The following is a 26,952-nucleotide window of genomic DNA, read 5'->3' on the forward strand; positions in this document are numbered from 1 at the left end:
GTTCAAAAATGGTGGCCTTTTTCACACCTGCTGAGAGGGAGGTCAAAATAACGTACTATAAAAACCACCTATGTAGTCAGTTGGTCTCTGCCTTTCTGCGCCAACGTCCATCCTCAGACACTGTGGGCCCTGTGCGCTCGCGTTCCGCTGCCATGGCAGCAGGGGAGGGGTGGGGTGGTAGGAGCAGTGGCAGCTCCACCAGCAGCGGCTGCCTCAGTCTGCAGTCGATGATGAGTAGCTTTCTTCACCAGCGCAGTGAGGAAACTACTAACCAGCCGCAGCAGCAGCAGCAGCATCAGGTGGACCTGGAGCAGGAGCTCAAACAACAGGCTTGGGCCTACTTGGACAGCACCCTGCCAACCGAGGTAGACAATCCCCTTGACTACTGGGCAACGAAACTTGACCTTTGGCCCCAACTAGCTGAATTTGCCCTTGAAAGGCTGTCATGCCCGGCCAGTAGCGTGGCATCGGAGCGCGTGTTTAGTGCGGCAGGAGGTATTGTAACTCCGCGGAGGACACGACTGTCCACCCAAAGTGTGGAGAGACTCACGTTTGTGAAAATGAATCAGGCGTGGATTAGTCTGGATTTCAAACCACCAGTTCCTGACACAACTGACTAAATCCGCCATGAATCATGCCCCAAACATGTTATTATTTTTAACATAGGCCTCTGTATGGCCTTCAATTTAAGCTGCTTACGCTTCGCCACTCTGCCATGGGCCCCTGTACCGCCTCCTCTTGCTGCTGCCAGGTCCAGAGTGTGTCATGGGTCCCTGTACGGCCTCCCATTGCTGCTGTCTCCATCGCCACACTCTGCCATGTGCCACTTTCAGGTCTCCTCACACTGCTGGTGGGTTCCATTTTGTCATAGGGTGCTGGCAGATTACGGGCCTCCCATTGCTGCTGCCAGGCCCGTAATCTGCCATGGGCCCCCGTACCGACTCCTCATGCTGCTGCCAGGCCCGTAATCTGTTATGGGCCCCTGTACCGCCTCCTCATGCTGCTGCCAGGTCCAGAGTGTGTCATGGGTCCCTGTACGGCCTCCCATTGCTGCTGTCTCCATCGCCACACTCTGCCATGTGCCACTTTCAGGTCTCCTCACACTGCTGGTGGGTTCCATTTTGTCATAGGGTGCTGGCAGATTACGGGCCTCCCATTGCTGCTGCCAGGCCCGTAATCTGCCATGGGCCCCCGTACCGACTCCTCATGCTGCTGCCAGGCCCGTAATCTGTCATGGGCCCCTGTACCGCCTCCTCATGCTGCTGCCAGGTCCAGAGTGTGTCATGGGTCCCTGTACGGCCTCCCATTGCTGCTGTCTCCATCGCCACACTCTGCCATGTGCCACTTTCAGGTCTCCTCACACTGCTGGTGGGTTCCATTTTGTCATAGGGTGCTGGCAGATTACGGGCCTCCCATTGCTGCTGCCAGGCCCGTAATCTGCCATGGGCCCCCGTACCGACTCCTCATGCTGCTGCCAGGCCCGTAATCTGTCATGGGCCCCTGTACCGCTTCCTCATGCTGCTGCCAGGTCCAGAGTGTGTCATGGGTCCCTGTACGGCCTCCCATTGCTGCTGTCTCCATCGCCACACTCTGCCATGTGCCACTTTCAGGTCTCCTCACACTGCTGGTGGGTTCCATTTTGTCATAGGGTGCTGTATGGCCTCCCATTGCTGCTGCCTCCACCGCCACACTGTGGCTCCACACTCTGGTTTTGGCCCCGTGACTGCCCAAATGAGTGAAGTGTGCGGTGATTCTAAGATCGACGGCACTCATCTGCATGTCATACTGACTGACAGTATTATTTCTCTTCCCCAGCAGACTCCAAGGGCATTTAAATTAAAGGTACAGTGTTCTGCACTAATATAAAGGCTCTCTGAAGCCTAGAAACACCCTTTTTATAAGTTAAATTCGCAGCGAATATATTCGACTCAAATCGAATTTATTCCGCGAATTCGCCGAATCAGCCGAATCGAATTTTTGAATAATTCGCTCATCTCTAATTATAAGATTACTTAGAGAAGAATTCAAATTGGGTGCAATATTTGTCTGTTCATAAAAACTATTGTACTACTTCAGCTAATCACTTGCCCTATTGCTCTGCTTTTTTGTCCTTTTGCAGGTTTAAGATTTTGAAAGAATAGATCTGACTGATATCTAGGGGCAATGAAGACAATTTTTTCCACCTTCTCTTCTTTTTCCTGGCATTGATTTTAATTTTTTGTACACCTAAGTGGTGGAATTCAGTCTTTGGTAGGCTTACATATTGCTTTAGGCCTGGTTCACACTTATGTGTTTTTCAGTGTTTTTTTGCGTTTTGCAGAAACTCACTACAGCCCATTTAACATGGTTTCCTATGGGACACGTTCACATCTGTGCATTTTTAGACGCTGTGTTTTTGAATAGGGTCAGGGACACTTTTTCTCACAGCAGATTGCAACATGTATAGGTGTGAACCAGGCCTTATGTAGAATCAGTACAGTAAATTCAATATCTAAGCAAACTGCTTTAATCACAGATGTTATATACAACTGTATTTCATGGTAACAATATATTTCTCTTGTTATACAGACACTTGTAAAGTACCCTGTCACAACATTCTGCTCAGCTCCGACTCTTTATCGCATGATGGTGCTGCACAACCTTCATAGGTAAAATATGTTTTATACAAGACTGAGTAAAATACTTTAAAGCAGAAATATGGTGTAAACTGGCCACAGATGCATTGTGAAAGATAGTAACTTACTGCAAAATGGATTGTAACACTGTGCTTGTAGTTGTAGCTTTTTTCTATAAAGAGAGGTTGTGATTCTTCTAGCAAACTCCCCAGTTCATACTTGTATGTGTCTCTATTTTTTATTAAGAACCTCCTTATCCTATAATTAACATTTATGGATAGCCAAAACCTTGTATTTAATTTTGGGTGCAGTATGGAAGGGATTGGACCCCTACCAGCTTTTCAATTCTATCTTTGACCCCAAAGAGGAGATTTCACCTCTCTGTATTTGTCCTGTTGCTAATTTTGTCACAAAACTGGAAAATGATGGGAAATCCAGTTTTACAGTTCTCCCCAGAACAGAAATAGAAGGGAAATCTTCCATTGGGAACACTTGTTCTGGGGACAGTTGTCTAATAGGGGAATTCCCCTCATGTTGTAAAAATTAAAGCTCGTCTTGTTCAGTCTACATGACAGGAAAGGAAGGGAACTCTGCCCAAGATACACAGACAACAACAACAACAAAAAAAAGGTTTTAACCTGCTTTTTCTACTCTATCCAAAATTGACAATAAGTTTTAGATATACGTACACTTTAAATAGGCATACAAGAAACGGCAACTTGATTGTAAATGTCACAAGTTTAATTTAGATTTGTTAAGTTTACAAAAGAGGGTCCTACTCAATATTAGGCGTGTGGCCATAACATTATAGCGGATCAGTGTATATAAAGTCTGCCATTTACAGTAAGACATTGCTCTAACATATAAATAATATCCAATCTATTGATTTAATGCCATATGTAATTTGTGTCAAGTACTAAGTATTTGTCATTACAGGGATGCTTGTCCCTGTCTCTGAACTTCCGGTACTGCATTGGTTAACAGCTTTGGGTCTTCAGGCAGAACAGCAGTACAGATGGTCCAATAAGGATACATCCCCTCCTTCCTCCTCCTTCAATGAGAAGACTTAATTCACGAATTACACTGCATAATTTCACGAATTACACTGCCAGCAGTCATGATTGTATTCTGACAGTGGGAAACCTCTCGCTATCAGAATACATTAGCGCAGGGGGAAGGATTCCCCGAATAAACACTGGCCATGTTGATAGGGGAATCTATGTATTTTTTTCATTAACCCGTGATTGAAGGAATGAAAATGGCATAATCCATGATCAGGTATAGATGAATCAGAGTGACTTGCGAGCCACAGGTGTGATAATTACTAGAGGATCGCAAACATGAAACACATAGCTACAACTGTGTTGGAAATATCTACAAATATATGTTGCGCTCCTAAATACTTCTCAATAAATAATAATTAAATTATTACCATTAAATTAATTCAAATTATGATACAAATAACTAATAAAAGTGTATAAATACCAAAAAATATTTAAATAGATAGTTTCAACTAATCAATCTCCTCCAAATAAATATCAAAATAATTCCACATAAAATACTCCTCTAAAAAAATATTTTACCAAGTGCTCATAAATCATCTATTAGTGACATGATATACTTACTAATACCCTCAATTTCATTTATATTCATAATACCCTCATTTAATATAATAAAAATAGTAAACCAACTAATAACCCTCAACTAAAACGCATTTAAATGATCCCCCATAAATAAAGATAACCAAATGCTCATAAATAATTAGTAGTGATTAGTATGAATCCAAATATCATCAAAATAATAGTCCCATTGAATAAACAATTGTTTATATATAGTGACTTGGTGCTTGTTGTTCTTCAATTTGTGACTTTTGTGAATCCTTCAAATAGTGAAGATGTGCGCTCACCTCCTTTGATGCCTACAATTAGGCTATACACGCTTTCGGTTCACTTTCCCTGGAACCTGCTAGACATATACTTTTGCTGGTAAAATTGGGAGATCCTTCCTTTAGGAGTAATGGATGTATCCTCTGGTGGCTGATTATCCCCTCAGGGATTACACACTCCTTTTGTTATCCCAGACCTCCTAATTTCCTCTCCTTGTGTTGCTCCGCATGCAGGAAGAAATAGAGGACATAGTGCTTTACCTTTTAAAACTTTTTATTCCCACCATCCAAGTATTAAACTCACATTAGACAGGTTTAAATAACGCAATATCCCATTGGAAATCCTCTGCTGGCCTCTGAGTCATACACCTGCCGTCTATCGTGTTGTGCAGCTCCTCTCCGAGTGATGACGTAGCCCCTCCCCTACGTGTTACGCCTCCAATCACGTGGCTTCATCAGGGGGTTGTGATAGGTCAATCACTCATCCATTGCCAGCTTATATCGATATGATATGATATAAGCTGGCAATGGATGAGTGATTGATCTATCACAACCTCCTGATGAAGCCACGTGATTGGAGGCGTAACGCGTAGGGGAGGGGCTACGTCATCACTCGGAGAGGAGCTGCACAACACGATAGACGGCAGGTGTATGACTCAGAGGCCAGCAGAGGATTTCCAATGGGATATTGCATTATTTAAACCTGTCTAATGTGAGTTTAATACTTGGATGGTGGGAATAAAAATTTTTAAAAGGTAAAGCACTATGTCCTCTATTTCTTCCTGCATGCGGAGCAACACAAGGAGAGGAAATTAGGAGGTCTGGGATAACAAAAGGAGTGTGTAATCCCTGAGGGGATAATCAGCCACCAGAGGATACATCCATTACTCCTAAAGGAAGGATCTCCCTATTTTACCAGCAAAAGTATATGTCTAGCAGGTTCCAGGGAAAGTGAACCGAAAGCGTGTATAGCCTAATTGCAGGCATCAAAGGAGGTGAGCACACATCTTCACTATTTGAAGGATTCACAAAAGTCACAAATTGAAGAACAACAAGCACCAAGTCACTATATATAAACAATTGTTTATTCAATGGGACTATTATTTTGATGATATTTGGATTCATACTAATCACTACTAATTATTTATGAGCATTTGGTTATCTTTATTTATGGGGGATCATTTAAATGCGTTTTAGTTGAGGGTTATTAGTTGGTTTACTATTTTTATTATAATAAATGAGGGTATTATGAATATAAATGAAATTGAGGGTATTAGTAAGTATATCATGTCACTAATAGATTATTTATGAGCACTTGGTAAAATATTTTTTTAGAGGAGTATTTCATGTGGAATTATTTTGATATTTATTTGGAGGAGATTGATTAGTTGAAACTATCTATTTAAATATTTTTTGGTATTTATACACTTGTATTAGTTATTTGTATCATAATTTGAATTAATTTAATGGTAATAATTTAATTATTATTTATTGAGAAGTATTTAGGAGCGCAACATATATTTGTAGATAATCCATGACCAGCCTAAAATACATAAAAGGTGGTATTTGCAGTACTGCCAGATGACAATAAACGACAAAAAAATTACAAAAAAAGCCAGAACAAAAAGAAAATGAATACAGATACAGCATTTAGTCTAAGGAATAGTAAGCAGCAAAATATTACATTTTTGTTTTTACTTCTGATAAATCTGTTGTGTAAAGACTGGCTTATTGTGCATTTTACTGTGACTTATTAATCATGATTTTTCCTGCACTGTGGTTGTAATAAGTTATTTTTTCTGACGGCTCCATGTCAGTACAGCTGTGTGAGGCCCCGCCCACTCCCTGCATAATCAGGCCCTAACTCATAAAAATGTGCCCACATGTAGCCTCAGCATTCCTTTTCCTTCCTCTTGTGTCAGGACATGCGGCGTCTAGCCCTCCTAGCCGATCCAAAGAGCTAGCTATCTGTCCAGAAGCATCCAGAGGCTGGACGTGGTCCCTGCTGTAATCTGCAATCTTGAGGTGCAGGGAACCCCGCTGCTGCTCCTCGGGGCAGCAGTATGCTGGGTAAGTAGCCTTCTGTTGGGGGATATTTATGAGCTGTTAAGCAGCGGACATCGTTCCTGCTGTGGCCACTATAGCGTGGCTGGCAGTTCCCTCTGCTGAAGATATGCCCCTGTTCCAGAGAGGATGCAGGCCATTGGGGAGCACAGGCTGGGAACCCGCACTGAGCATGAGCAGAGCTGCCCCCCGGCCAATCAGGAGAGGGGGGATGGAGCCAGGCTTAAGGGAGCCAAATTTAAAGATGCTTTTGGTCATAAATCATCTCCTGCAGTGTGTGCTGTGTCTCCTCGCCTCAGGTATACCTTGCAATTACGGTGTGTGGTCCTATGCATTGCCTGCTGTAGATGTTGCCTTACTATGGCTCTTTTTTTGTTTTTTTTTTCTCTGCAGCAGTAGGAGAGGTGTCGGTGGATCTTCATCTTATTTCATCTCTGGCTTCTGTCAGGAAATTGGGGTTCATTCCCCAGGATCAGAGATTGCTCCACAAGAAGGGTGCGGCTTACAGAAACTTACCGAAGACCAGAGGCAGAGAAGATAAATCTTACAGGCCAGGGAGAGAATTTCACTGACATTGGCCAAATGCCGCTACAGGCCGCAAGTTGAAGAGGCTGGTGATAGACCTCAGGGGTCTCAACAAGCACATCAAGAAAGATCAATGCAAGATGGAATCGCTGCAGACAATTTTGAAGGTCATACAGCCGGGGGACTGGCTTCTGTCAGTTGATCTCAAGGATGCATACCTCCACGTGCCAGTGGCCCCAGTCTATCAGAAATTCCTGTGGTTTGCAGTGGGACAGCTTCATTACCAGTTTGTGTGTCTGCTCTTTGGGTTAATCACATCGCCCAGAGTGCGTAAGAAGATTCTGCTGGCCCTGGTGGCACAACTGAGGTTTAAGGCATTTGAATGTACCACTACTTGGACGACATTCTGCTGGTAAATCAGGACAGGGATATACTTCTTTCACATCGGAAGGTAACCATGTCAACCTTGGAGAGCTTTGGGTGGTTGATCAGTCGAGAGAAGAGTCACCTCATGCTGACAGAGACCCTGGTATACCTTGGTGCAAGGATAGACACTCGGAAGTCACCAGTAGCATTACCAGAAGACAGTATGCCTTTCATTCGGAACACAATGTAAGTGGGAAGTTATGACTTCCAGCTTCTCGGGATAATGACTTCAACCATCCCAATGGTCAAATGGGCGCAGTGGAATTTGCAGCCCTTTCAGATTGGGTTCCTGGAACAATGGAGATCGGAGGATCTTGTGCAGAGTATCCAGATCACATCCAGGATAAGGACATGTCTGGAATGGTGGTCAGGAGAACGGAATTTACGATGATGCCACTCTCTACTGACAACACAATAGCAGGTAGTCCAATCAGATGCCAGCGAAATGGGTTAGGGAGCCCTATGCAAATACCACTGGGCCCAGGGCTAATGGCTGTTGCTGGCTTCCAAGATGGTCTCCAACATGCTAGAATAGAGGGCAACCTTCCAGGCCCTCCTGGCGTCTCATTCAGGGTGTGGCCCTTTTTTGATGAAGCTGGACAATACTACGGTAGTAGCCTACATCCACAAGCAAGGGGACACTCACAGTGCTTCTCTTTTGAGGGAGGTTGCACCGATTATGGAATGGGCTCAATCCAACATACAGCTGCTAACAGCAGTATACCTACCTGGCCAGATAAATATACAGGTGGATTACTTGTCCAGAACGGATGTAGACAGCTAGTGGGCGCTATCAAAACAAGTCTTTCAGGATATAGTGGCATGGGCCTTTCTCCCAGAGGTGAACCTGTTTGCCTCCTTGGAAAACACCAAACTGTCTCAATTTTTCACCAATCCACAAGTGATGGGGGTGGATGCACTTACCGCGAGATGGAGCTTCAGAACAGTATATGCCTTTCCTCTGATTCCTGTAATCCTTAACATTCTGAACAGAGCACATCAGGAGAAAGTGACCATTCTGGCAGTACTTACAGATTGGCCAAAGAGACCCTGGTATCTGCTACTTCTTTCATTGAGCGTCAGGGATCCACATCCCTTACCAGTGATATCAGACCTGTTCCCAATCCGTTACCCGGCTCCAGAGAGGCTGAGGCTGATGGCCTGGGTCTTGAAAGGTGAAGGTTATTCAATCTGGGATGTTCGACCAGGGTCATGAATACCCTGATGAAGGACAGCACTAATAGTGCTTATGCCAGAATTTGGAATAAGTTTGCAGAATTTGCAGGCAGGCATGATTTTTCACCAGATTTCCTGAAAGTGTGCCACGTGCTGCACTTTCTTCAAGTAGGTCTAGATATGGGGCTTTGTGTGAGTACACTGAAGGCACACGTTTGTGCCATCTCTGCATTTATGGGTACTCAATGGGCATCGGACACTCTAGTGGTACAGTGCTTCAAAGCAGCTATCCGCTTAAATCCACCCAGACTGCTAAAGTTTCCAAAATGGGACTTGCTCCTGGTATTTGATTTCCTTTCATCAGGTACTTTCAGTCATCAGGCCTCGCTGTGGCATTTTTTTGCTTAAGGCAATGTTCCTGGTGGTGATAACATCACCCAGAAGGGTATCGGAACTGGCAGCCTTAGGGTTTAAAGAACCCTTCCTCTCTTTCTTTCCAGATAGAGTGGTACTTGGACTGATGCTTGGATTCGTACCCAAGGTGGCTCCCAGATTCCACATGAAGCAAGAAATTACAATTCCCATGTTACTTTTGTAACATTCCCAGGAAGTAAGTCTGCTGGATGTTGGGCATACATTGAAAGCATATGTAGAAGCTACTGCCGAGCTCAGGAGTTTGGATCATCTCTTTGTCATTCCAAATGTATCGCGGAAAGGCCTGAGGGCTTCTGGTAAGAGTAATTGCCTCGTGGCTGGTGAAGGTCATCTACTTGGCTTACAGAGCGAAAGGTTTGCCTGTGCCTGGGGGGGTCACAGCGCATTGCACTAGAGGTGTCTCAGCCTCATGGACGGCAGCAGGTCGAGTTTCTCCAGATACAATCTGCAAAGTGGCTACATGGTCTTCTATCCATACCTTCATGACACACTATTGTATAGAGCTTGCAGCTCTGACTACTGTTGATTTTGGCAGGGGATTTTTGGCTTCTGCTTCCAGTCAAAATTAAATTGTTCAAGCATTACCCTCCCATGTGTGGCTAGTTAATTCCCAGCTGTGCTGACAGGAAAACGGAAAATTGAATAACAGATTCTTACCGTAATTTTCCTTTCCTTACTGGCTCCATGGCAGCACAATTCTCACCCAACTTAGTAGGATGAGTTATGGAACGCCAAGGCTACAGGTGGGCAAAATTTTATGAGTTGGTCCTGATTATGCAGGGGGTGGGCGGAGCCTCATCCAGCTATGCTGCCGTGGAGCCAGTCAGGAAAGGAATATTACAGTAAGTATCTGTCCTTCAATTTTCTGTTATCTGAAATTTTGCATTATAATTTTAATATTTTCTGTTACCTACAACTAAAGTAGAACTAAAGCATTTTTTTTTCCATTTTGTAAAAAGTGTGGGATATAACCCTGTGAGGTTTATTTTTCCCATCTGTGTCCCACTGGGGAGATTACCCTTCACTTCCTGTTCCATAGCCAAAACAGGAAGTGAGAGAAAATCCATCTAAAGTGAAGGAATCCATGGTTTATCACCAGGATCACCAGAACTAATGACCCTATTGGAAGGTATTTCCTCTATTCCTGTTCTGGAGACAGGCCAGAATTCGGGATTTTCTTTTACATTCACTTTTGCTTTTTATGGTAAACAGGATTTATAGAGGGGTGAATGTACCTAATGGGGTACAGATAGAAAAACAAACCTGACAGCTATTTCAATCCCTCTGCACTCTAAACTCTAAACTAAAACAAAAGTTTTGCCTTTAGTTATACATACCTCTTGTCAATACTGGGAAAAAATAATAATGTGTTCCACATATTTTATATTGTAAGCAATTTATAGACAATAAGAATATTGAGCATAGAACAATCCCCACCAAGAATCTTGTATTTATTTTTCTTTAGTTATAAGTTCAAGAGCCTTAAACACTGTGTAAGTGCTGGAGAGCCCATCAACCCCCAGGTAATGGAGCAATGGAAAGCTAGCACTGGACTAGACATTTATGAAGGCTATGGCCAAACTGAAACCGTAAGTTACCTTTTTGGTAAAGCCTATTCATTACAACTTGACTGATACAATTATTTTTAGGCTTAGTGCACCTTTAGCTCATCAGATTCAGCGTGGATTTAACAGAGGGAGTCCTTCACATTTCTATACCAGTGAACTAGAAAACAGGTCCCAATTCCAGTCATACTTTATTTAGAGTACCCAGTCTTGCATGCTAAATACCCAGGGATTAGGCTCTCCCAAGAGCCAGGCCAATGCACTGCACCAGATTACTCTCAGCTGATCCCTCATTGGGAGCATCATAGTGAGATTTTTCTATTTAAAAAAGCAACACAGTTGAGTAATGTATGTAATACGGTTACATTTTCAGGACAAGCTTCCAGGGTGTGCCCCCTTCTTGTAAGGCCCAAGCAATACTTTTACACAAACAGTTAACAAAATGTTATGAACAGCAAGTTTTGAATAGAACAAAAAAAAACAAACAACACAGAAAGTTACTCAGATAAGGAGTAGAGCTATGGAATGGGAGGGGGAGGGAAGGAGTCACAGAGGTGAGCATGGTCAGAAAACTGGTTACCTAGTCATTTAAAAAAAAATGCAGTCCACATTTTGTCTGAATCCTCCTAGAGCAGAAAGAAAACTCCTCCTACAAGCTTTAACCAGTGCTCTGCTGAACACTGATAGACGTCACAAGACTGCTCTACCTGCTGATGAGAAAAGGTATCTAGCAGTTTATATTAACTAAAATAATTGCACGTCCATGTTCTGTGTACTGTGGGAGACCAGATATAGTGAATGCAGGGTTCTGAGTTTAGTAACACTTTAATTGGCCAAGCTGAAATTAGAAACTGATTGGCTACCATCTACAGCTGCGCCAGATTCTGAGTGCACCAGTTTTCGTGAATCCCCCCATAGTGTCCACCCTATCTACACTCAGGACAAAACTCTTTGTTTGCAGATCCCTGAATCATCAACAGACATGGCACTCTGTTCTCTGCTACAGAGTTCCCTTAAGCGGGAATCCCTTTTCCTATATCAGAATGAATATATTTATAAAATCAGCCAGGTTTTATTAAAACTTTCACACCTCTCAATCTTTTACTTATGTGAGTTAGAAGGTCTCCTCCTCCTCCTTGTACGTCTGTTGCATCACAATGTCCTCATGTAGCCTTTCCTTTTTTTATGGCTGCTTGGATCTTTCCACCCCTTCCTTTTTTAGAAACTTGGCACTTTATAGAGGACTTGCTTTATTTGTCCAGCATTGCTTCCCCTGAGGTCAAGGGTAAGGTATACTAGTAACATTCATATTTATTGACCACTACAGCAGTTGATCTATGTTTTCTTCCATCTGTTTTTCCTTATGGTGGTTAATTGGTTGTTCTCCACCTTTGCATTTCTTTCAGACAACATTTTCCCTTTTGTGGTATTATCTGCCCATGCTCTGGAACACCAGAAAGACACCTGTGCCTTTTCTTTTTAGCAGCATATCTATACTGCATCCGCGTTTTTTTCTCTAATCTTGTTCAGGCATTGATTCCTTCTTATGCTGTTATAGTCAGATCTCCAGATCTGTTGGATTTTTCAGATTCTTTTGCCAACTCAGATTGCTTTTGGAAGCAACATATGTTAACATAATTTCTTCATTCCTTTGTCCTTTGATGGATGATAAAAAGGATAAGATTTTTCTACTTACTGTAAATTTTTTTCTTTAAATCCATTGAGGAACACAAGTCCTGCCCCTTCGTGTTTTTGTTCTTAAGCACTGCTTGCTCACAAAACAAGCATGACGGTTGAAGGCAGGGTTATACGGGGCTGGTTTAACTTTTTTTTTTGTTTGCCAGTTAGTGTCCAAACCTCCTGAATGCAGTAGTATAACCCATATGTTATGGAATTACTCCATCTCTGTGTCCCTCAATGGGCTTCAAGAAAAGGATTTTATGCTAAGTACGAAAATCTTATTTTAAGTTGCTCACAATATTTCTTGGTGGGAATGTACACTTCCCTGGAAATACACAATGAACATCAATGTTTGACCTTGCTACTACCGAAGAGGTCACTAAGGTTTTTTCAGAAGCCCGACTCACTACCTGCCTCCTGGATCCTGTCCCCTCACAACTACTATGGTCACCCTCTTCTTCCATCCTATGCTCCCTCACTCACATCTTCAATCTTTCCCTCTCTACTGGTGCCTTCCCCTCCCCTCTAAAGCATGCGCACATCACTCCCTTACTTAAAAAGCCCTCCCTGGAACCCCACCGACCTGAACAACTTAAGACCCATCTCCCTGCTGCCATTGACCTCTAAACTCCTAGAACTCTTAGACTACAATCGCCTGAGCTCCCACCTCACCGACAACAACCTTCTTGACCCTTTACAGTCTGGCTTTCGCTCACTACATTGAAACTGCGCTACTAAAACTCACTAATGATCTACTAACAGCTAAAACCAATGGCCACTGCTCTGTACTCTTACTACTTGACCTCTCTGCGGCTTTTGATATGGTTGACCATCCCCTCCTCCTCAAAAAACTCCACTTTCTTGGTCTCAGAGACTCTGCTCTCTCCTGGTTCTCCTCCTACCTATCACAGCGCTCCTTCAGCGTTACCTATAACTCTGCCTCCTCCTCTCCACTCCCTCTTTCTGTAGGGGTCCCTCAAGGTTCTGTCCTTGGACCCCTTTTCTTCTCCATCTACACCTCCTCCCTTGGTCACTTGATAAACTCCCATGGCTTTAAGTACCATCTCTATGCTGATGACACACAAATCTATCTTTCTACCCCTCACCTCACCCCCTTCAGTCTCCTCTTGCATTACTAACCTACTAAGCTACATATCGGCAAGGATGTCACTCCACTTCCTCAAACTTTCCAAAACTGAGCTCTTAGTATTCCCTCCAGCCCATGGCCCCTCCCCTGACTTCTCCATCCAGATCAATAACACAATAATCAGTCCCTCCCCTCATGCCAGGGTGCTAGGTGTAATCCTAGACTCCCATCTGTCCTTTCACTACCAAAACCAATCACTGTCCAAATCTTGTAGACTTCACCTCCGCAACATCTCCAAGATACGCCCATTCCTAACCTCGGAAAACACTAAGCAACTTATTCACTCCCTTGTTATATCTCGCCTTGACTATTGTAATGCCCTCCTTATTGGCTTACCTAATCGCAGGCTATCCCCTCTTCAGTCTATCATGAATGCTGCTGCCAGACTTATCCACCTTACTAACCGTTCTGTATCTGCCACCCCTCTCTGCCAATCCCTCCACTGGCTTCCCATTGCCCAAGGGATAAAATTCAAAACATTAACAATAACGTATAAAGCCATTTACAACTCTGCCCCAAATTACATCACCGATCTTGTCTCTAAATATCACCCAAACCGTACTCTCCGCTCCTCACAAGACCTCCTGGTCTCTAGCTCCCTTGTCTCCTCCTCCCATGCTCGTCTCCAGGACTTTTTCAGAGCTTCCCCCATCCTCTGGAACTCTCTACCCAATTTATCAGACTATCGCCTACTCTGCTCACTTTTAGGCGATCTCTGAAAACCTCTCTCTTCAGGGAAGCCTATCCTGCCCTCAGCTAATAATGGAATCTTCTACTCTTCCAACCAATCCATCCCCCACAGTTACTACCCTTTGTACCACTAGCCCCTCCCTTCTAGATTGTAAGCTCCAAGGAGCAGGGCCCTCGTTTCCCTCTTGTATTGAACTGTATTGTTGCTGTATTGTCTCCCGTTATATTGTAAAGCGCTGAGCAAACTGTTGGCGCTATATAAATCCTGTATAATAATAATAATAATAATGTGTTCACTCCAAGCCTGAAAATAAAGATAATGTTTGGGATGGTTAGAACAGGACTTACTTTCTAACTACCAACCAACAATTACTGAGAGCTCTGACCCAGCATGCTATCCATATTAAGAGGAGGATGTTCTCCATAGGAAAGGAGCACAGTTGCATGTGAGGAAGATAACTGAAAATTCCTTAAAGTACATCTAAAGGCAAAAGTTTTTTTTTTTTTTTTAATTTTGGATAGAGTGGGGAGGGATTAGAAGATTTGTCAGTATTTATTGCTGTCTGTGCTCCCATTAGGGAGATTTGCCCTCTCTATTTGTCCTATTTACCATCATCATTGAAAGTGAAAGTAAAAGAAAATTGCAAATTTTGGGTTGTCCCCCAAAAGAGTAATAGAGGGGAAATCTTCCAATGGGGACACTAGTTCTGGTGACTTGGGGGTCCCCAAGGAATTCCCTTCATTAGCAGGGATTTCCTCTCACTTCCTGTTTGGCTATGGGAGATGAAGTGAAGGAAAATCTTTGCAATAGGACACAGATGACGATAAAATATTTGACATGGGTTATAACCCTCTCTTTCTCTATCCAAAATGAAAAAAAGTTTTATCTATAGTTTTACTTTAAGAGCCACATCCAGCATTGCTTTAAACTAAAATTAAATGTTAAGTAAGGCTGACCTGTGTTTTTTTCACAAGTTCTATTTACCACACCAAAACCTAGCTTGGGAATTTGTTTTCCCTACAGAGTTTAAATTACCTTGTAGCAAGTAAAGTACAATATGGATAGGGATACAAATACATGTTGAGACTGATTTACTAAAAGATTGGACAAAGTTCAAACAACAAACTGTGAATATTAAAGCACTATCAAATCCAAAACCAACAATGTATTATATTGCAGCTTACCTTATCTTAGATGAGGTGGCTACATTCAAAAAAGTGTTTTTTTCTTTATTTTCTTCTGGTAATCCTGACAGAAAGTCTGTTATCTTTTACCTTCTGTAGTGCCCTCTTCTAGTTATGCTGCTAGGTTGAATTTAGTCTTTGGCTCCACTGTAGCGAATGGAGCAGCGTTTGTCATGGTCTGATCAGGGTTTTTCTGAGCTGAGAGTATAATTCCTTCCAGTTGACTCAGAAAGAAGTTTCCAGAGTATAGGGTACGGAAAGTCAAATGATCAGATAAATATTTATTATTTCACAGACAATCCCTGGAGGGAGGCATTGAGAAGGTGGCAGGAGAGGTGATAAATTTGCAGGAAGCCTGAACAGAGTGTTCATTTGCATCCAGGGAGGGTTCTACCTCTCTTGGGGCTGCTGCCTCTGGAGGCAAGTCCACTAAGACAAGAAACTGCAGTCTGGACCTCAGCAGCTACTGTGTTGAGGGCCTGAAGAAGGTTGCCAGAGGCTTACATTTGCTGGAGGGCATTACACTGAAGTTCTAGTCTGGAGCAGGATTTTGCTATCACCATCACTGAGGATCTACCTGTAAATGCTGGGTGGCAGACAGCTCCTGGGACACTGTGAGTAAAGACCTTGCTGGGGACTATTAACTATGCAAGTGCCAGATGTGGCTATATGAACTGCTGATGTTGGGTCCTAGGTATGCTGGCCATTCCTGTTTACATCCAGGAAAATCTGCTATTAGAAGATTATTGAAACGTTTATCCTTCCATTATTGCTATTGCTAGTCACAGGACTGAAGTATCATGTGACCCACAACCCCTCTCCTGTTAAAGTTCTTCAGCTATACTAAATATATAATAAAAAGACATCCCTTAGAGTGAGCCTGAATTGTCAGTGTGTGTGGAACTGTGGTTTTTTGACTGGCAGCCTTTGGGAGAACCTGTCTATTTCCAGAAGCCCCTCTTGAGGTCAGTGCTACACTTCCTTTAACAGACCAAGCTGTCCAGCAAAAATGTCAGTTAGGGGGTTGAGACAAACCATTTGACACTGACAGGGGTGCGTGCATTGATCAGCTTTTATTCATTTATGTAAAACCTTTATCCCAAAGGGAAAAAAAAATTATTGTAACTGCTTAAAAAGTGTTAGCTTTAATTTGTTATTTAGGTCCTTCTAAATCTGATGGTCTATCTAACACTATTATCTCCCCAGATTGACAATGCTGCTGTCCAAAGGTTGGCTCCATTGCTCCTCCATCCACAGTGGGGACTCTTCAATTATTTATCCATGCAGATGAAAAAAGTATATGGGGATGTTCTTTTCATATAATTGGATAATTAAAGTGAATCTTCACACATTTTATTGTGTGAATATTCTTAAAACAATTAGTAAATCAGCCTCAATACATCCATTAGGTTTGTGAAGATGGACAAATGGCATGCATTTGATTGCATTCAGCTTGTAACCAAGTTCATTTTTGATGCTTTTTTAGATTGTCCCTATAAAGGTTTTTCTGATCTCCTTATAAGCTGTATCACGTTCCGATTTTTTTCTTTTGATTTATATGAGGAGAAAAGCAGCTATGATGCGAACAAATGCCCGTGTACCCAACCCTTACTGGTTCAGCTAAAAAAGGTTTTCTTAACTACGAGCAAGAAGATATACTGCTTGCTATTCTAAATACACATTGACGTATTGCAGGTGCTGGACACATACTGTATAACAGATATTGTTAAACTATAGGTGCTGATATGTGGAACATTCAAAGGAATGAAAATAAAACCTGGATCTATGGGGAAATCTTCACCAGCCTATGATGTCCAGGTACTCAGTGAAATAAAATATTGTATGTTTATGGTCTACATAACCCCAAGTATGTTATGTATCATTCATTTAACCTCTAAAATGATTTTATAGCCTTGTATAAAATATTATATTTTAGAGACTTTGGCAGCATGTGACAACCCAGGCACATGTCCCAGATCTCCAGCAAAGTGCTGTGGGTCTGAGAATTGAATACAGAGACTACCATGCATGTGAAACTAAATTGAAATTTCTGTTTCCTGATGGCTCCATGTCAGCATGGCTGTGTTCTGTATGGGTCCCTCCCCCCACATTTCCAGGACCTAACTCATAAATTTGAGCCCATCTGGAGCCTCGGCATTCCTCATTTTTCCTCCTATGCGTGGGACCTAGGTGGGCTCCTCTACCTGGCTGGTCTAAAAGGCTGTCTGTCTGTCCATACTTATAGATTTCAACTGGATGTGGTACCCGGCAAACCAGCTAAATGACCCATAATTCAGGGAAACCCTGCTGGTTGTCAGGTCGGCTTTTATCATGGCTAACAGCCTTGTCTGGGGTCTGCTGGGTACATATGAAGTGGGCAGCGGTGTCAGCAGAGTCTCCCCTAGGCATGCGTGCCTGTGCAGTGCCAGGGTTTACAGTCGGATGGTGGAGGTTTGGTGAGCTAAGTATAAAATGCTTTGTATCCAAATGAATGCTGCATTGCTAGGTATTGTTTTGCTTTGCTCCCTGCAGCTGTTGTGCATACCAGGTGCACAAAGTAATACTTTGTATGTTCACTCAAAGCATTAACCCATTGGCTTCTCATATTTGCTTTACTATTGTGCCATGATGCCAACTTCCTCAAAAGACCAGCCTTCCCAAATGAGGTAGAGGAGTCGCCTGTGGATGACTACTGTAGCCAGCTATTGCCTGTTGGAGTATTGGACATCCTTTTATATTTGTGCTCTCCAGTTTCTCAGCCAAAAAAAGGAAAAGATCTTTATGATGTCAACAATTCTCTGGGATTGTTTTTTGTATATTGCAGAATATTATTGTAATTCTATTGCAGTTTCCTACCTTTTTGTTGCTCTTCTGAGAAAAAAAATACACCTGAGGAATCATAGGGCTGTGGTTAAAAGCTTCAGTATCAACCTCCCTTTAGCAGTAGTTAACCCTTTAGGGTTTATTACTAAGAAAGTTATTTCTATTGCATTGAATTATTTTTTTGAGCTGCTTTGTTAAGTGGCAGGCAATCTTGTGAAAGGATTATCTATTTTGGCAATGAAGAGCTTTCCAAGCAAAACATCCCTCTTCAGGAAAAAAAGATGTGGATGAACATGACTATGAATCAAGCAACCAGAGATGAGGATGATGACCTCTAACAAGTTGTCACATTCATTAAACAAGTGACCAATACATTTAAAAGGAGTGGTTTCCACTCACCCTGTGAAGGGATATATGTTCTAAAAAATGAGCAGTCTCATAGTATTCCCAGGCAAAACAGCCCTCTTCAGAATCTATAAAGAGGAAGATGTGGATGAGCATGAATGTATGTATCCTGCTAGTTTAAGCAGCCATGGATAGAGATGATGACACCTAACATGAAGTCACATTCAATAAACACATTGTCAATACACTCTAAAGGAGTGGTTTCCACTCACCCTTTGAAAGGGTTATCTGCTCTGGCAATGAGAAGTTGCCTAGCCTTCCCAGGCGAAACACCCTCTTCAGAATTTCTAAAGAGGACGATGCAAATGGACATGACTGCCTGAATACTGTTTTGTTTAAACAACCAAGGGTAAAGATGCAACACCTAGCAGGTTGTCACATGAGGCTAGTACACTCTAAGTGAAGGTTTCCACTCACCCTGTGAAATGATTATGTATTCTATCAATGAACAGTTTCCTAGCCTTCCAGGCAAACAATCCTCTTCAGACTTCCAAAAAGAAGATATGGATTAGCATGACTGTATGAACCCTGCTTGTTCAAGCAGCCAGGGATAAAGAAGGTGACACCTAACAGGTTATCACATTCATTGAACATGTGGTCAATACATTCTAAAGGAATTGCTTCCACTCACCCTGTGAAGGGGTCAAAAATGCTGCCAATGAGCAGTCTCAGAACCTTCTCAGGCAAATCAGTCCTTGTCAGATTCTTCCAGAGAAGATGTGGATGAACATGACTGTAAGATTCCTGCTTTGTTCAAGCAGACTGTGATTAAGATGATGGTGATCAAGTTGTCACAATTAATTAAGCATGTGATCAAGAAACTCCAAAGGAATTGCTGAATTCTCCTTCTATTCTGGCAATGTCCAGCCTTCCTTTCAAGGCCATTAAAACTGGCCTCAGAGCCTTATCAAGCAAATCAATCCTGTTCAGTCTCTTCTGAACAAGATGAGGATTACCTTTTTCCAGGTTTTTGATTCCTCCTTTTGTAAGGTTGTAGAAGTGCCTTTGAATAGAAGCAAAGCTGTGGAAGTATTTCAAGCACCTCCAGAAGACTGCTTGACAAATCTCCTATGGTGACTGAATCAAGTGCTCGTTCTACAAGATTGGAGCATGTTACAGCAAGATGTCAAAATTATGCCCTTTTGTACAGGAAGGTGTCCAGGGTTTGGAATCACCCCTTTGGTTTGGGATTGGCCAGATACATGACCTTACCCTTAGAAGATGCAGCGGCCTTCAAGAAGTAATCAATCACTGCATTGTTTTTTTATCTTAGAAGATGAAGATTAATAGCAGTCAGTTTGGCTTCCTGCCTCAAGATACATATCTTTTGAGTTAAAGGAGACTGAAGTTAAAGCACAAAGTCCAAGAGGTCAGTGAAGAGCTCCATAAAAGGATGCTTTCTGGTATTTTGGGAACTGTGCCACCCATACATGTCTTATGGGCACTTGGTGGCTCCTTTTTGGACATAGGTACAGCTTTGGTGATTTACACAAGGTCCATCAAGGCAAGCATTTCAGGCCATATTTGGGAGATCTTTCTTCCGTTTTGTCTCAGATTGGCCACAAAGTAGTTTGAAAACTCCTGCTCTACAGCGTACCCCTAGGGGGCAGGCTTTTTTAATCTTTTTAAAGAAAAACTATAAGGCTACATTCACATGCCTGTTTACATGCGGCCACTGGTTTGCAGTGGCAAGAATCAGTGGTTTTTTTCTGCTGGAATGAACGTGGCATGTGAATAGCAGTAGGCGCTCAGCCTATTTAAACTAAAAACACGCTGACAGCAGCTGCCACACACCGAGGTGGTGGCCTTCGGTTAGGGATGGATGTCTGAGTCTGGATGCAGTCAGCTGTCATTCGTTTAAATAGGTTGAGTGGCTGCTGCTATTCGCTGGTCCCAGTCATTTCAGACACAAGAATCCACTGATTTTTGCTGCTGGAATCCAGCAGCTGCATATAAATGGCTGTGTGAAAAAGGCCTGAGACTTTGCACACATATTGCTTTGATGCACCTGGAATGTATCTAGCCAATTTAAAATGAAACTTGACTTAAGGGTTTGTTCACATGAGTGGTTGAGTCTAAGGGGGTGGGGGGATAGTATAAATAGGTAAGCCCTCCTTAACCTGCAATGGCATCCATACCCGCAGCTGCGGCAAAAAATTCTACTCCATGTTACTTTCTGTAGGCATTACCACCACCAAACACAAAACATTCAAGTGAGTTGGCCTACTCTGCAACCATGTGCTAAAAGTTTGGCTTGCGTAGAGGGCATTATCACCTCCTGAATGCTTGGCAGTTGCTCCTGTAGCGCTCTCTGGAAATCGATCTACCGTAAATCACTTTTCAGAGGGACAGATAGGTGCCTCAGTGGATGAGCCCTTAAATTGGAAGTAAAGGCTACATTTAAAACTGCTTAAAAACTTAGCTTCCCTTTCTTCCTATGAATGTTGTGTACTGCTGGTAAAAAAGAGCTGTGTAAATACCTTTTTTCAATCTGCTCCTGCGCTGTCAGGTAATGCAGACATTAACAGCTCCCCTTGTCATGGAGCATTTGCCAGCAGGGCTGAATTGAGAGCTATGACTTCACCTGCCAGTTTCCATTGCCCATCCGATGTCGGTACTCCTCCTCTCCTCTTCATCATGTGACCACTTGATTTAAGGTATTTGCATGGATATTTTTTTACCAGCATTATGCAGCACTTTAATGTAGACAGTTTTGGTGCATTTAGCTGTTGCATTAACATTAAAAATCTCACTATATTAGTAAGTCACTGCAGTAGAGCTAGGATAAGATAGTTACATGGGATGGAGTGCAGAGGAATAAGCATGAACGAAAGTGAGCTGTTAGTCAAAGTGGCTACTAATATGGATTGTGCCTGTGTATGTGTGACTGCCTTCTGTGATGGGAAGAGTTATTTAGATGTAGGAAGGCTGGCTTTACTGACTAAAGTGAAGGGAGGAGGCCAGAGTCCATGACCGCATGGTCTTGCTTGTTTGCATAACAGATTACATTACATGACTTTATATTTTATGGGAGGACAACCCCCGAAATTGAGAACTAAGGTATGTTGTGACTGAACCAGTCATTGAATTTGGGTATATATTGCAACACAGCATTTTCTTCATCATCTTCACTGTCAGGTCCTGCTTTTCTCATGCATATGTATTGTGATCTACATTAAAAGTCTATATTCTGAAGACATACAGAGGAGAAATGTTTATTGAAATGAATGTACTGTAAAGCTTGTCATTCATGCATCCACTAAAAGTTGACATTTTAAATTAACCGTAGGTAGAGGGTTTGTAGCAACATTCCTAATAGCATTGTAATTTACACTCCCATGCATGCACCTGGGGTTTGATGAAGAGCCAGCAGTTCCCATCACTGGATGTAGACTAGTATCTATTTTTTTGATGCAAGCAGGGGAATGTCTTAGTTACAACTGCTGTGGTACTCTCAACACTAAGTGAACAAACTATTAACAGCTTGAAGACTCTTCTCAAAAGCTTTGTCACAGTTGAGAGAAGCCTAAAATGCAAGAACTGTTGTAACTTTTCTGTGGAACTTTATCATTTCAGATTGTTGATGGTAGTGGCAATATTGTACCCATAAATCAAGAAGGAGATATTGGAATTCGAATATCGCCACAAAAACCATTTTGTCTCTTTTCGCAATACACGGTGAGAAAGCTTGTTAACAGCACTACATTAATTTTGAATGGTCTCTATGAAAATTTGAAGAATGCAGTAGGTTAAGATAATCCTTCACTTGATCGATGGATGGACCAAGTTGCGTTCATGCCAGCCAAAAACACAGCATTTAATTTGTGGAGGCTTTTTATAAATCTACAGGCCACGCATGATCAAATTGGCTTTTGGGACGTAGTCTCTCTTGATGGTGCCAAGGCATTTGACTCGGTAGAACGGGGGGCATTTATGGGAATATCTTTGCAAATTTGGTTTTGGCCCTAATTTTATTAAATGGCTTCAATTGCTGTACCATGCCCCAAGAGCCAGGATCCTGGTCAATGGTAGGGTCTCTGACCCTTTCCCCCTATCTAGAGGTACATGTCAAGGGTGCCCACTTTCCCCCCTACTATACACCTTAGCCGTGGAACCCATAGCCATAGCACTCAGATCACATCCCATGATCCAGGGCTTGCGATCCGGTCAACTGGTTGAAACGGGAAGCTTATATGCTGACATTCTTTTGTACCTGAAGGATGCTGGCCCTTCCCTTAGGGCTGCCCTTGACCTTATAGAACAATTCGGGAAATTTTCCTTAAAATAAACTGGGACAAGTCCCAGATTCCTCCATTGGAGTTTGGAGTACCAACAGCAGAACAGGCAGATTTCCCACTTCTTACAGTTAGCTCCATGAAATATCTTGGTGTCGTGGTTACCTGTTCATCGGAGGACTACCTTTGACTCAACCTGAAACCTCTATACCCGATATTGAAATCCAAATTGCAGGCATAGGCTTGACTTCCTTTGGTGGTTATGAGCTGTATCAATTGATTAAAATGTTGCTTCTACCCAAAAGAGCGGTATTTCTCCCTAGTATGGTTCCCCTCCTTCTGTTTTCAACTTCTTTTAAAAGGAATGCAAGACTTCTCAATTATGGGAGGTCAAAGGGGGCTGCTGTATCATCACTGGAAAATCCTGCAAGTTGCATACCCCTATCATACATGCCCATACTCCCCTGTGGGATAATCCACACCTCCCTGAATTGCTCACCATTCCTGATTTCCAGTTGTGGGTCTCTAGAGGAATGCTGTATATTTCCCAGGTATTCTCCAGTGCAGGTATCAAATACTTTCAAGAACTCAAGTCAAAACTTGAACTTCCCAATTTTATGTTCTTTTGCTACCTCCAACTCCGACACACATTGCGCACCCAATATGGCAACTCCACCCGAATTTGAACTCTCTACATGCCCTGGATGTGACGTTATGCTCGGAGTCCAAAAAGCTTACGTCCACGTAAATTTTTATAATTATGTCCTTTTTCTGACTGCCATAAACTTGGCTTACCAACTTAAATCCTGATGGAAGACAGTTGTGGGGGAGTTGGAGAACAAAGCTTGGGAAGAGGTGCAAGACTTAAGCAAGGCAGTCTCTCCGAATCTTTCACACTGCCTTACTCACTTGTACATACTCCATAGAACCTACCTGACGCTTATTCGCTTGTCTAGATACCAAACACAATATAGCCCACTGTGTCCTAGATGCGGGGTTGCCAATGGCACCTTTTATCATCTCCTTTAGCCCTGCTCTGTTATTCAGGGTTACTGGGCTCAGGTGATCAGGTTTTTGCATGATCGAATGGGCTCCCCCCTTACCCTAAGCAGTGTCTACTGCACTTATTTCTTAACTTGGAGAGCGACAAATTTCATAGTATTTTCCTGCAGGAAACTCTTTTTATGGCCAGAATGTTAATTGCCAAAACTTAGAGAGCTCTACCACCAACCGTACAAAACTGAGTGGCTGCAATAAATATTACTTTACAGTATAAGAAAGTTATTTACACTCATAGAGGGTGTCCCGCTAAATACCACAAAATATGGGATAAATGGCTAGATTATACTTCAACCTACGATGAGGATGATAATGAGGACTCATAATTATGTTGTCCTTTCCATATATTTGTTTATTGTCCCCTCCTGTCGTAAATTATTTTTACGGTGTACACGGTCCAAAACTGGGTCTGCTGTCCGTCTTTTTGGTGTCCAGACCTTTGACTCTCACTGTGATCTCAGATTGTATAGGATGTGCCTCCTATTTTCTATTGTACCAACTTACTTTGCAATACACATTAGCTTTGTACTTTTTTACTTTAATTGATCATGAAGCATGGGCTTCTATACAGTTCTATTCAAGGATGTAGTCATTATGCTTTTCCAGATTTTGTATGATATATAGTGCTGCACTATGCCGTCTTCTCTTAATAAAGAGTTTTCTCATTTAAAAAAAAAAAATGCAGTAGGTTAGAGCTTTACAAAAAGTAAAAATTTCCAGTAGGGATGAGTGCAGACATGTCTGGATCCTAGTATGAGCCCACCAGGAAGCTGTCATCTGTATGGGCCAATCATCTCCGACTAGAGCATTCCCCATGCTGTAGCCACATGTATATATGCAAGTGAATGCCTTGGTGGCTTATGATTGGCCCAGTACAGTGACAGCTTCCTGGCAGGCTTGCTCAGGGGTTTGGACTAGGATCTAAACACTCCCGAACCCATCCCTAATGTCCATTCTGAGCACTATACAAAAGCTATATGATAAGATGTTCAATGTTAATAGGGAGACCCGGAAAAAACAGCTTCAACACGAAGGGGAGACTTTTACCTTACTGGAGACAGAGCTATAAAAGATGAAGATGGGTATTTCTGGTTTGTTGGAAGATCCGACGATGTTATCCTGTCCTCTGGGTAAATATATTTTTCAGTTGGATAAAAATGATGTTGATAATCTTTTGCATCATTATTTTGTCCATTATAAACAGTGGATCTTAATGCCTGCAGTTAACAGAAATCATATTGCCTGAACACAGTTTTGCAACTTTGGCATGTGTTAGTAAAACTGCTTCATTCGGTAGTAAATATTACTGGCTATCTCCTTTTTTTATTATCAAAGTAAAACCAGCACCAAAGAAAAAAAAAAAACAAACAAATCAGTTTTTAAAATTTAGCTGTGTTTCTTATTATAATAACCTACCTTAAAAATAAATTCTACTACTCCTGACAGTCACATTGCCATATATTTGGAAATTATTAGTTTGTATACCTGATGTTGGGCCAAGAAACAACTGGAAAAATGGCACTGTTAGAAAAGTTGTAAAACTGTAACAATTTTTTTTTCCAATTTTTGATAGAAAGGGCAGGGTTACAACAGCTGTTTTTTTGTGGTCTGTGCCTTCACTGGGGAGATAATAACTGACTGAGATTACAATTTAAGAGTTACGTTTCTCTTACTTAGGTATCGTATTGGGCCATTTGAAATAGAGAGTGCTTTGATAGAACACCCTGCTGTTGCTGAATCTGCAGTGGTTAGCAGTCCAGACCCAATCAGAGGAGAGGTATATGACAAATACTTTCACAGTATACTATTAATAGAATTCACCTTTACAATAAACTTTATCTGCATACGTTTAGAGAAGCTGAAAATGAACCTGACTACTTGGATTGTCTAAATAGACCTCACAAGACTAACATGTTTTCATTTGTACATATCATAGGGCTTTATTTGTACACAATTGGCTGTTCTGGGCAATATTTTATTAACTTATTGCAGAATTAGAAGCAGATGAACAATTACAAAAATTGGATATTTCTGGGTGTGCCGAGTCATTTCTCTATGGCTACCCAGATACGACCCCCTGGCTGCTACATCAAATAATTGACAGTGCTGAAGCAGGAGAACTATTCCTGAACACTTCCTCAGTGTAAACAAAGAGCACTGAGGCTATGATCAGGAGTCACTCTCCTGCACACAGCCTCAACCCTCTATGGGTATGTTTACGGAGGCTGTTTTTCGGAATATTACCTTTAATTTACCCATTTTCTACATCAGCATTTCTGATTTTCTGTTTAGACAGCATAACATTTTGTGCATTGAAAGAGGTCACAATTACTTCTAAATCTAAATAATCATTCCCCAGGTTGTGAAGGCTTTTGTTGTCCTTTCTCCTACATTCAGTGGACAGGACCCAGGAAAACTAACAGCAGAATTACAGGAACATGTCAAGAAAGTGACGGCCCCCTACAAGTATCCAAGAAAGGTAGTGTATACAGTACAAAGGACCAATTCACTCAAAACTGGTATTTCAAGACTTGTAAAATGCTAGTGTGTTAAACTACCTGTTGGTTAGATTTGTTGCCAGGTCCAAACCTACTGTAATTATAAAGGGTACCCACAATTCTTGTTGTATTGGATATTTTATACTATAGAGAATGCAACAGGAGGTGTTGTATCACCCAATACTTACAGATGGACAGAACTATCTGGCTGTAGAATTTGACCTACATTGTACTAAAATGCTGCTTTTGGTGAACTGACTATATGCTGGGATAATACACTTTAAGATTCTATTTAAGGGTAATCCAGAGGTTAATGATTACCGCTGTTCTCCGTAATCTTCACAAATACCTTGCCTGTAATGATAGTTTCCCAGCATACATGGAATGGATAGTGTTATTTGCATATGATGCCAATGTGGTAAGAAATCACAGTATTTGTTTAAAGTTAGGTGCTCTTTCTGCAGGTGTGCCAACCTGCTGACCACTTTTCACATTAATTTCTCCACCCACTCTAGTTCCAGACCTACCCCATAATTAAT

At 42.1% G+C, this 26,952-nt stretch overlaps 1 protein-coding gene across 3 annotated transcripts in view; it reads left to right on the top strand.

Moving 5' to 3' along the window:
- ACSM3 (acyl-CoA synthetase medium chain family member 3) overlaps window positions 1-26,952 on the top strand; it is a 74,297-nt gene that overhangs the window by 45,205 nt on the left and 2,140 nt on the right. For 2 of the 3 annotated variants that reach the window (XM_089669939.1, XM_089669940.1), the window contains exons 7-13: window positions 2,569-2,648; window positions 10,592-10,715; window positions 17,131-17,211; window positions 22,198-22,299; window positions 24,918-25,045; window positions 25,593-25,692; window positions 26,275-26,394. In XM_089669939.1, the coding sequence (XP_089526065.1) occupies window positions 2,569-2,648; window positions 10,592-10,715; window positions 17,131-17,211; window positions 22,198-22,299; window positions 24,918-25,045; window positions 25,593-25,692; window positions 26,275-26,394 (735 nt within the window). The remainder of the gene's footprint in view (window positions 1-2,568; window positions 2,649-10,591; window positions 10,716-17,130; window positions 17,212-22,197; window positions 22,300-24,917; window positions 25,046-25,592; window positions 25,693-26,274; window positions 26,395-26,952) is intronic. The other variant, XM_089669941.1, reaches the window with a different exon arrangement.

Source organism: Staurois parvus, unplaced genomic scaffold (genome assembly GCF_062004578.1).
Source record: "Staurois parvus isolate SC_StPar_1 unplaced genomic scaffold, SC_StPar_1.0 ptg000084l, whole genome shotgun sequence".
Lineage (NCBI taxonomy): Eukaryota > Metazoa > Chordata > Amphibia > Anura > Ranidae > Staurois > Staurois parvus.